This window comes from Anabrus simplex, chromosome 8, assembly GCF_040414725.1.
Source record: "Anabrus simplex isolate iqAnaSimp1 chromosome 8, ASM4041472v1, whole genome shotgun sequence".
In the NCBI taxonomy this organism is placed as follows: Eukaryota; Metazoa; Arthropoda; class Insecta; order Orthoptera; family Tettigoniidae; genus Anabrus; species Anabrus simplex.
This window is the reverse complement of record NC_090272.1, coordinates 96964023-96976313: the sequence shown is the minus strand read 5'-3', so window position 1 is coordinate 96976313 and position 12291 is coordinate 96964023. Positions and strand designations below refer to the sequence as shown.

General features: G+C 42.6%; 1 protein-coding gene across 1 annotated transcript in view; it reads left to right on the top strand.

Moving 5' to 3' along the window:
• LOC136879312 (hatching enzyme 1.2-like) overlaps window positions 1-12291 on the top strand; it is a 78624-nt gene that overhangs the window by 22084 nt on the left and 44249 nt on the right. Inside the window, exon 3 of the mRNA XM_068229055.1 lies at window positions 5584-5595. Coding sequence (XP_068085156.1) covers window positions 5584-5595 — 12 coding nt within the window. The remainder of the gene's footprint in view (window positions 1-5583; window positions 5596-12291) is intronic.

The window sequence follows — 12291 nt, the reverse complement described above, 5'->3', positions numbered from 1 at the left end:
TGGGTTCATTATTCAGTTCCACTTTCGCGAAGGTACTTTTAGACTCAACCCAAGCAGAAATCTTATTGCATGCCCGCGGGCAAATAACCTTTTCAGAATCCACGAAAAATTCTGGCGCAAGCGATTCACCAGAATTACCATTAGGCCTTAGTCATTGACTGCGTTTTCGGAACGAAGTAGGGCAATTCTTTTTAAGGTGCTGCCTAGAGCCACACAAATAACAACAAGGACCAGAGCCACGCTTGACTGAGGGGCAAGTATTCCTAAGGTGATCACGTGACCCGCAATTATAACATTGTTTAGAAGACCCACTATCCCTAGTTTGAGGCAAAACAGGGTTCACAGTAGGAGGAGGGTGGCAGATAGGTCTTGCAGCATCTCCGTGCTTTACATCTTCAGCAAAGGTACACGCAGCTTCCAATTCAAGAAAATTAGTCGGACTCTTTGTGAGGGAGAGGTATGAACGATAGGCAGGGGAAATACCTTTCAAAATACGGGCCACCATTTCCTCTTCTGGCACCGAAATTCTAAATACCTTGCAATAAAACTGCAAGTCTAGTACATAGTTCAAAAGGTTTTCATGGAGCAATTGAGTCCGAAAGCAATACTGAGGAATCAAACTCTGCAATGCCAATGAAGGAATAAATTTAGACAATACGAGTTCATGAAATTCCATAATGGTTAAATTATTTGAAATTGCTTCAGAAATTTCACGTTTCAAAATTCCCTCACAATGAGAGAATAGGGCTCGGAAAATTCCCAAGTCATCAACAGAATACACGCTACCTGACTCTGTCATTTCTACCAGGAACCTCAGAAACCTGGTACTTTCTTCAATAGAATTGACGGAGAAATGTTTAACTCCGTTGAAAAGATCCTTCAGTGAAGAGTGAGAGGGAGCACAATTTAAACGGGCTAACAAATTTTCAAGAACTGGGGAGGCAGCACAACGTGAAGCTTGATTATTAAGTGAGGCATCAGCATGACTAGAAGGCAATGAGGTTTCCCTCTCAACAACTGATAAATTCTCCATATCCTTACTTGCTAGCATAATATCTAGTTCAGCAGAAATGCTAGAAGCAATTGTTAACAGCTTAGTGCTTTCAGAAACCAGACTAGGTTGCGGACACATAGTAATCAAATCTTGGATGCGGCCTAAATAATGCCACACCCTAGCCTTAAGTCTGTTAATCTGCCCCTTAGTGGGGGAAGTTTCAATGAATTCTTGTCTGACAACCTCTATCTCAGTGAGGCAGTCAGTAATTAAATTTAAGGACTCACCAAAGTTGCAGCACATCTTTACAGAATCAAGATTAATAGGAACCTGGACATGCGATGTCAGCAAAGCAGCGCACTCGGCAACAGTATTAGCAGGATTGATACCCCTGATAGTGAGCTCATAAACTAGCTCTGATTTCCTGAGTTGGAATGGGAACAGCACAGCCCTCGCCATAGTTGATGTACATGAAACAATAAATCAAAAATAATTAATCCAAATAAAAGCGTTCCTTTCACAGTAAGATACTTTACAAGTTTCAGTTTTTTACACTCTTTGAAACCTCAAATAATTTAAAGTTCCCCGATGACCAGGTTTTTTAAAGTGACAATGCAAAAAAAACTCAGGTGGTTGGCACAAACAAAATAGAAAAGATTAATGAAAGGGAGATAAAGCGTATAGTACACAGTGCCAAAATAAATTTAATGAGGATGCAACAGACCTACAGGTAGATCCAAGTAAGAGGCACACAAATCAATTAACCACGCTCTGCTACCACGAACTGTAACACTTAGAGCAATAAAAGGCATAATTACCCCAAGTGACAGCACCAAGGGTCTGACCGTGTACCAGAGGCACGGTTCAGATACGTGGAAACGTGCTAGACAAGACAAATTAAAGAAAGAAAAAGGCACTTACCATGAGAAAATAAAACGGGGCCCCCAAAGGAGCGGATAAAATACACCTGGTCATATCAAATTATCACCCCTTTTAAAGAAAAACACCAACACCTTGGGGAACAAGATATTTAATCAGGATAATTAAGTGATAAACAAATAGGAAGGAATAACCTCGCTGGAAAATAATAAAATTAAAAATTTAAAAATATTTAAACTCAAATCAAAACCCTACGGTCGACCGTTTATAAAGAAAATAATTATTTAGTTCTTGAAAGACTTAGCAAGATAAAGTAGATTTATGAAACCGCTCCTCAACTCTCAATTTTTCTTACAACCAAAGGTTTTCTTTGTACAGTACAAAAGTTTTTCTTTTTTAAACATCCTTTCAACCGTGAGAAACAACCTTGACAGAAAAGGTATTTGATATTGATACAGAAAACCCCTTTTTAGGATGTGTCAAACGACCCCCTTCAAAGATGGGTAGGTATTACGTGCACTTTTTCAAGAAATTAAAATAATAATAATAATAATAATAATAATAATAAGCACCGAAACACCGGGAGGAGAAATGAGCGGAAGGTAAAATTAAAAACTCAAAGAAAAATTAAATGGACCAAGGAAATCCGCGGAGAAGGTAGAATTCATCATCGGCACATCAAATACAAATCATCAATCCCATCACAACAACATCAACAACATTAGCATTCCCATGGCAACGACCAACAATCGGTCAAGGGAAGGGGCCAATCACAGGCCGCAAACAACAATAGGCGAAAACTAACAAAGGACGAAGAAAACTGACGCAGAAAATAACCCAAAACCCAAAAGGGAAGAATAAAACTAAGTTAAATTAAAATAAAATTAACCAGAGAAGCGAGAAAAAAGAAAAGAAAACCGGGACATACTGTACACGTAACACCCACATCCCTGAAGCGACTCGCTTGTTAAATTATTCAGGTTAAATAATAGCTTTTTAGCACAAAACTTTTAGGCCTAGAAAAGTCATTAATAAACGCTAGGTTACCCAATTACATTTTTGAAGAATCCGAAACTTACTTTCACACAGTACCCAAGCCCCAATTTAACAGACATAATTACACATGCTATAATTTCAAATTAACAAGCCGAAAATTTAAAATTCCACAAGGCAAGACTTAGTTTTTTAGATGACGCCAGTTACATGGTGCCGCGCGCACTTTCTGCACATAGGAAAATTTTCAGGTCTTTCACAAAAAATCAGTAAAGGTTTAGTTGTAACAACACTTACAGTTTCTTCCAGATGAAAGTTGTGAGGACAGCTTCGGTAGCATAAGCTACTTACTTACTAAAAAAAAACATAACATGCAAATTCCAGACGAGGAAAAATAAACCAGAAAACTTGCAGAAATCCCCAGGGCAAAAGCCCCGCGTATGTAACCTTAGCCAGGCTCGAACATTTTCGGTGAAATTATCTCCTTAGGGAGAGAGAAGCCACACACGTCCATCTCTTCCTTCTCACCAAACAGCAATGGCGACTTCCCGAGATTCCGCAGTGCCGGCCCCAACGATCACATGTGCGCAGAGGGCAAGCGCCTGAGTGGTAACGTAGCTCGCGAGGTAGTACATACCTACGCCACTAGAGTGCAGGAGAATACAGTCAGGCACCGATAGGACGTGCATACAGTCAGTTATAAGCTTTGAAAAGAAGAAATAACGAAGAGGCGAACCCCTTCTAAGAACACAGTTTTTCCACAGCCATTAGGCTAGTTCAAAAATATTTCCCAAGGGGGAAAAATTGTTACGCAGGTAACACGACTCGTTGGCTGAATGGTCAGCGTACTGGCCTTCGGTTCAGAGGGTCCCGGGTTCGATTCCCGGCCGGGTCGGGGATTTTAACATTCATTGGTTAATTCCAGTGGCCAGGGGGCTGGGTGTTTGTGCTGTCTCCAACATCCCTGCAACTCACATACCACACACGACACTTTCCTCCACCACAATTACACGCAGTTACCTACACATGGCAGATGCCGCCCACCCTCGTCGTAGGGTCTGCCTTACAAGGGCTGCACTCGGCTAGAAATAGCCATACGAAATAATAATAATAATAATAATAATAATAATAATAATGTTATTTGTTTTACGTCCCACTAACTAGCCTACTCTTTTACGGTTTTCGGAGACGTCGAGGTGCCGGAATTTAGTCCCGCAGGAGTTCTTTTACGTGCCAGTAAATCTACCGACACGAGGCTGACGTATTTGAGCACCTTCAAGTACCACCGGACTGAGCCAGGATCGAACCTGCCAAGTTGGAGTCAGAAGGCCAGCGCCTTAACCGTCTGAGCCACTCAACCCGGCCCATAAAATCATTTGAAGAGGTTGTTATATTTTTCATTTACTCGCATTAATTGAAAAAAAATTATAGCATGCAACGGAATGTCGTATCTTATTACAAGAAAATAATAATAACCATAAATAATATGTGAATATCGTCATAAGTCGAACACTGCTGATAGTGTTTACTTATACTGTAGGTTACCGTACGGTAATAACATGTCAACTGACCACTTCCTTGAGATATTTTCTTGTACTCTCGTCGTACGCTGCCGTTTTATTCATTTATTTGCGGTACTCTACGGAGGCCAGTGAATATAGACAGGGACGTGGCTCATACTTAACAAAATACACATGCAACATCTATCGGTCAAGAAAACGAAGCAGTTTTTGTTGTTTTGATCTCGATCCCCGCAATCCCAACGTGTCTAGCAGCCTAGCACGCACCGTTAATACTCGAATGCCATTGGTCAATTCTGTCAAAGACTTGGCGATTCTTTGATCGATTAGAACATGTTCTAATTCACGTTCACGACTTTTGAAGACTTTTCAAGACTTCCCAAAGGATTGCAAGTGATCTGATAAGTAAACTTGTAAAGTCTTGAATTTGACAAAAATTTGATCGTGTACAACAGACTTAAACTTGATAGTATATCATCAGCAGTTACTGCGTGAAATAACTTTCTCATATGGAATCGTGTCTGCCGATATATTCGGTCAAAAGCCTGGAAAAGTATTGCATGTTGAACTATGAGCCCTTTAATACCCTTAACGAAAGTGAAAACAGAATGGTAGTATCTTAAATGATTCACTAATTATTTGAGGGGGACATCTTAACTGAATAACCCTGTATTATTAACAACTGTAGATGAGATGCCTCCCAATAGTTGTAGATAGGGTAGTTTCTAGTGATGCGGGCCGGGCCGATGTGTTCTCTGTGATGATTCCCTTCAGCGATGGTATGTGTTTTAAGTGCCGGATCATCCCAGAATTATTTCTTCTTTCTTTTCTTTCTTAATCTGTTTACCCTCCAGCGTTGGTTTTTCACTCAGACTCAGCGATGGAACCCACCTCTACCGCCTCAAGGGCAGTGTCCTGGAGAGTGAGACTTGGGTTGGAGATACAACTGGGGAGGAGGACAACTACCTCGCCTAGGCGGCCTCACCTGCTATGCTGAACAGAGGCCTTGTGGAGGGATGGGAAGATTGGAAGGAATAGACAAGGCAGAGGGAAGGAAACAGCCGCGGCATTTGCCTGGAGAAGTGGGAAACCACGGAAAACCACTTCGAGGATGGCTGAGGTGGGAATCAAACCCCCCCCCCTCTATTCAGTTGACCTCCCGAGGCTGAGTGGAACCCGTTTCAGCGGTCGTACCACTTTTCAAATTTCGTAGCAGAACCGGGAATCGAAGCCAGGCCTCCGGGGGAAGCAGCTAATCACGCTAACCACTACGCCAGAATTACTTATCCTGACGTATTTCACTTCTTTTGAACAAACAACACAGTGGGCTGTACTATGTGGCATCTCTTCAAAATAATCGCATTTCCACGACTTACATTGAATTTCGGACATCGTCTTAAAGTTGTCGCATACAATTAGACACAATTACTCATTGCATCGTCATATGCCGAAACATCCAATTATACGCGCGAATTATCTATAACATTGTAAGGAATTATTTCCGTCGTACCGGGCGAGTTGGCCGTGCGCGTAGAGGCGCGCGGCTGTGAGCTCGCATCCGGGAGATAGTAGGTTCGAATCCCACTATCGGCAGCCCTGAAGATGGTTTTCCGTGGTTTCCCATTTTCACACCAGGCAAATGCTGGGGCTGTACCTTAATTAAGGCCACGGCCGCTTCCTTCCAACTCCTAGGCCTTTCCTATCCCATCGTCGCCATAAGACCTATCTGTGTCGGTGCGACGTAAAGCCCCTAGCAAAAAAAAAATATATTTCCGTCGTCACGATAATGTCGGTAAACACAAGCACTGGGATGTGAGGTCTGATAAATTATGAATGATAACGATGTACAGTTTCTGTACTTAGCCTATTTATTTGTGTACCTACCGCTGCATACAATGCCAGAATCAATATCCTTTATCATTATATTATGCTGCGTCCAAATACACCTCGGTAGAAATGAAAGAAATAAACACCCTAGTCGCTTGTTGACACGTATTCGTATTTACGGAATGGAGAAGGTCCGTGGTTGGCAATTCGCATACTCGGCACAAGTAACATTCAGCTCCGTCTATGTGTAGGCCTACGACACGCTTCTCGCCACAAAATGCACGGACAACACTCTCGACATTTCTCGCGAGAAACACTACTTGCGCTACTCTCGAGAAATCTCGAGATCCCTTCTCAAACTGCCCATCACTACAGATGAGAAACAAGATATCGAAACAGAATTCTCATTTTAAAGCTTACTAAGGTGCAGTTCGTATGATTTACTAATTTATCTACCAAGTTTACACCAAGGTACAGACAATATCTTTTAAAAATGCTATAAAATGTACAATTGTAACAAAAACGTGTATGCATCTCATTTCTGATTTTGACTCACCGAACAATGCACACAAGAAACAATACTGAATACCTCCAATTTAGTGTCCTGAAGGCATGAACCTACTGTACTGCCGCATACGACTTGCAGTTCGCTCACACCAAACAATCACGCGATACTGACTGACATTCTTGGGTACCACGATTATACACGGAACTACGTCAAGTCGTAAGGTACACGGGTGTTCTACTTTCCCCTCCCCAGTTTCTCTGCGCTGAATTCAAAATTTATGAGAAATGAAATATTTAGTAAAAAATCGACCAGCGTCACAAGGGAAGAGAATTCTTGTTTCACAGTACCCTGATCTTATAAGCGATGTTTGTAGAAACTCGTGGGTTTATCAATCAATCAATCAATCAATCAATCAATCAATCAATCAATCAATCAATACTTATCTGCATTTAGGGCAGTCGCCCAAGTGGCAGATTCCCTACCTGTTGTTTTCCTAGCCTTTTCTTAAATGATTTCAAAGAAATTGGAAATTTATTGAACATCTCCCTTGGTAAGTTATTTAAATCCCTAACTCCCCTTCCCATAAATTAATATTTGCCCCAATTTGTCCTCTTGAATTCCAACTTTATCTTCATATTGTGATCTTTCCCACTTTTAAAGACGCCAACAACCAAACAAAACAAACCCCATGGCATACAGTCCTTGAAGGGCCTTGGCTTCCCAAGCAACCGCTGCTCAGCCTGAAGGCCTGCATATTACGAGGTGTCGTGTGATCAGCACGACGAATCCTCTCGACCGTTATTCTTGGCATTCTAGACCGGATTCGCTATCTCACCGTCAGATAGCTCCTCAATTCTAATCACGTAGGCTGAGTGGACCTCGAACCAGCCCTCAGGTCCAGGTAAAAATTCCTGACCTAGCCGAGAATCGAGCCCGAGGCCTCCGGATAAGAGATAGGCACGCTACCCCTACACCACGGGGCCGGCTTCAAAGACGCCACTCAAGCTTATTCGTCTACTAATGTCATACCACGCCATCTATCCGCTCACAGCTCGGAACATATCACTTAGTCAAGTAGCTCGTCTTCTTTCTCCCAATTCTTCCCAGCCCAAACTTTGAAACATTTTTGTAACGTTACTCTTTTGTCGGAAATAACCCAGAACAAATCGAATGAGGTTCCGACAGAGAAAAATTGGCAAATGAATTGAACAGTACACAGACATGCGGTTGTATTTACTACTTCATCTACTATTTACTCATCATCATCATCATCATCATCTGTTTACCCTCCAGGTTCGGTTTTTCCCTCGGACTTAGCGAGGGATCCCACCTCTACCGCCTCAAGGGCAGTGTCCTGGAGCTTCAGACTCTTGGTCGGGGGATACAGGTGGGGAGTATGACCAGTACCTCGCCCAGGCGGCCTCACCTGCTATGCTGAACAGGGGCCTTGTGGAGGGATGGGAAGATTGGAAGGGATAGGCAAGGAAGAGGGAAGGAAGCGGCCGTGGCCTTAAGTTAGGTACCATCCCGGCATTCGCCTGGATGAGAAGTGGGAAACCACGGAAAACCACTTCCAGGATGGCTGAGGTGGGAATCGAACCCACCTCTACTCAGTTGACCTCCCGAGGCTGAGTGGACCCCGTTCCAGCCCTCGTACCACTTTTCAAATTTCGTGGCAGAGCCGGAAATCGAACCCGGGCCTCCGGGGGTGGCAGCTAATCACGCTAACCACTACACCACAGAGGCGGACTACTATTTACTCACGGCCGTTATCCCTTACTCTACTGTATACATTTAAAATCATTTACTTGCTCCTCCTACTTAACTTCTCGCTACTTTTGTTTCCTTTGAAGAACTTCACAGCAGTAGCGGCTCCTAAAGTTTCGTTATAGGAGTTTGACATATTCAATTTTAAAATATACAACATTAATATAGCATTTTTGCCACTGATATTACAGCATTGTGATAAAACAAACACATAGGCCTAATCAACCCATAACGATACAATAAGCATTCACGTTAGCCATAAATGTTGAGTCTATGGTGTCGCTACCTCCCGAAAGCCTTGATTTCAAGTTATTTTTTGTGATTGTATTCTTGAAAAGTTAGTTTCCAGTAGAACACTAACTCTGTTTTCCACCATTATAAAACGCGCGTTTTAGGCTGTTACTGTTACAAGCTCAAGTATGAAACATGTTCACAATAACATCTGTTTTCACGACTAAACAAAGATCTGCACCACAGCGGAGCAGTCTGCTAACATTGTAACAACTAGTGACAGTGAGAACAGTTTTCTTAGAAATTAATCGGCTATTGCCCACGCCGCCTTCATGCCATACCTCTTTCAAGTGTTAACTAAACAGAGACGAACCCTGATTTTGTTCCGCTGATCCAGTAAACTTTCGAGAGTGAATGATAGTGTGAATATAAGAAAGATGATAATTGTGCCATGAATTTGATTTCCCCTCTCAATTTATTCTATTTATTATGTCTATTTTAATGTTTGCTGATTATTTTATGTATAACTATGGTATTTGTCCCCTTGTGTAATGCCCTTGGGCAAAATGAAATTATCTTCCTAAAACTATGGCCCTAGAGTAAAAGAGCTTTCCGCCCTAGGAGCGATCTGCCCTATGCTTTCTTCCCTTGCTTCCCTCCCTTACCCCTGCGGATGCGCCGTGCTCTCTTACGCCGCCTGCGCGAGTCGCCTTGCGCGATCGCCTCGCTTGGCGAGGTCGGGCGGACTCGCTGTGAGCAGTTGTTCACTTCGTGCCTGGCTCTCTATCTCGAGCACCACACGGCTCCGTCGAACCCAGGACCGCTTGGGGTATGGGAGGTAAACGTCTGACTCTTCATTGAACTTGTGGATGATGGGAGGACATTTCTTTTCTTCTAAGCCCCTTGATGGGCGTTAAGGATTGGTTTAAGGCATTTTAAAGGCCAAGTTGTTTAAAACCTAGCAAGTGTATATTAGCAAGTTCTCGGTGAACCATGGGTTCTGATTCCTGCAGTTTAGAGCATGTTTTCGAAAGTTTGTACCTCCTTGGTAGGTGTAAGAAATGATGTGGGGCAGAGCATTTGCTCTTTTAAGAAACATTTGAAACTATTGAATGGTCGCTAGGGGTACCTTGTCCTCCCCCTTCTTCAATCACTAGAAGTGGCGTATTATTGATGATACATGTAAACAAAGTTATTTATTGTTTTCGAGTCCACTGTATGTTATATGGTGAACAGGGCTGGTTCCCTGTGAATTGTACGAGCCACGTGTCAATGTAAACCTCAGGGATGTTAGTTTTTGAAACATTTAACATTTTTCCTATTCTTTTCGATGTTTGTTTTCCTTGCTTAATAAATTTTGTTATACGGTTATCCTGCCGGTATCACTATTTTGCCCTCTGGGTTGTTTCCATCCTTACATAGTCCAGATCCTATGGGGGCCGCACCTTCTTATGGTTAACCAGAGTTAATTTACGGAACAATAATGATGAAGATGTTTGTTGTTTAAAGGGGCCTAACAGTTAGGTCATCGGCCCCTAATGGTACGAGGTGTAACGAAATGGAAATTAAAACTTCGAAATGTATCCACTGACTAGAATCTAAAACGAATGGTGATGAGAAAATGATCGTGAAACAAAAATAATCAGTGAATCCAATTCACAATGTCTTAATTACTGGGATGATGATTATTATCTAAAGGGGTCCAAAATCCAGGTTACCGGCCCCTCACAGTGGTACTAATCACTAGTAAAACAGAACCATGGTGTTCCTCACATAAGGGCACCACTCACAAGCAACGCAGACCCATGGTGCTCCTCACCTAGGTGTACTAATCACGGGCGCCGGTATTCCCGTGGTGTTCCTCACTTGGTGGAACCAATCACAGGTCACGTATACTCATGGGGCCGCTCACATAGTGGAACTAATCATAGACAATGCAGATCCAGGCGCATCACACATTATGGTAACGCCCACAGGCAACACAATCCCATCGTGTTCCTCACATAATAACACTTCTCTCTGGCAACGCAGACCAATGGTTTTCCTCAAATAGTGGTACTAATCACGGGCACCGCTATTCCCGTGGTGTTTCTCACATAGTAGTAAGATTACTAACCGCAGGCAACGTAAACCCATGGTGTTGTACATAAAGTGGTACTTCTCATAGGTAACGCAGACCATACTGAACACAGTGGAACGGACCAGTGGAATACACATGACGATCTCTTTCACAAGCAACACTCAAACCCATAATGTTCCTCACAGAATGGTACTGCTGCTATATAACGTAGACCCTCGCAAGGTGGTAGTAGTCGCAAGTAACGTCGGCCCATGGTGTTCCACACGTAATGGTACGAATCACAAGTAATCTCATGGTTCTAATGTCATCATCCCTTAGTCGCCCCTTTTAGTCACCTCTTACGACAGGCAGAGGATACCGTGGGTGTATTCTTCGTCTGCGTCTCCCGCCCACAGAGGGTAGAGATCGAGAGAAAACGGAAAAATAAGTGATCCGACATTTCGAAACATGAAGTACTAGACAGAGAAAGACAACGGCCACGAAGGGCGTGAAAATGAAAGACTCTTTAGGCCTCGAATGCTTTAATGCCGTCGGGGTCAGAAAAGAACAAGAGTTGACCAAGGGAGGTCGGACAGGATAAATGAAAGTGAGGAGTCTGGCGCAAGTCAGTGGAAGCAATGCCAGGACTCAGCTAAGGGCCCCGTGGTCACCAACCCACGCTCCCAAGTTGAGAGCCCCTGGGGCCCCTTTAAGTCGCCTCTTACGACAGACTTCATCTGCATCCCCCACCCACAGGGGGCATATAAGAAAGAAGAATGGTATGACAGAGAAGGACAGTGTTATGATAGAGAAGGGAGTATATGAGCCACAACTTTCTGTGGCGATTTCTTCATTTTCATTAAACGCATTTTCCCTATGCACTTCCACCCAACCTGGGAGTAATTTAGAAGCATTTTCTGGTTCTGCTACATAACAATGCGCACTAGCTATCGCATAGGCAACGTACATTTCTAGCACATCCTAACATGTTTGTCATACTGATCACTTGATCTACCTCGGCTATTTGTATCCCATACACCTGCCTCCAAAGCTAAATGAACAAGTGCTGCATGTTTCAGAATGTGGCCACCAACTTATATCTCCTTCGAGTAAAATGTCACCGAATGTTCTCTTCACATCTACTTGGTTCAGTACCTGTTCATCTGTGATCCGATCGACCCATCTCACCTTAAAAAGTTCTTCTACAGTATAACACCACATTTCAAAGGCCTCTATTCCTTTCTTTCTGCAGTAGTTGTCTTCCATGTTTCACTGCTATACCCAAATACCACGTTCCAGATAAATGCTTTCAGAAACGAAAGTCTGACATCTATATCTATGTTTGTGGTATAATAATAATAATAATAATAATAATAATAATAATAATAATAATAATAATAATAATAATAATAATAATAATAATAATAATAATAATAATAATAATAATAATGGCGTGTAGCCTCCGAAGAGGCATGGTGCAGGTATTTCGAGTTGATGCCGTATAGGCGACTTA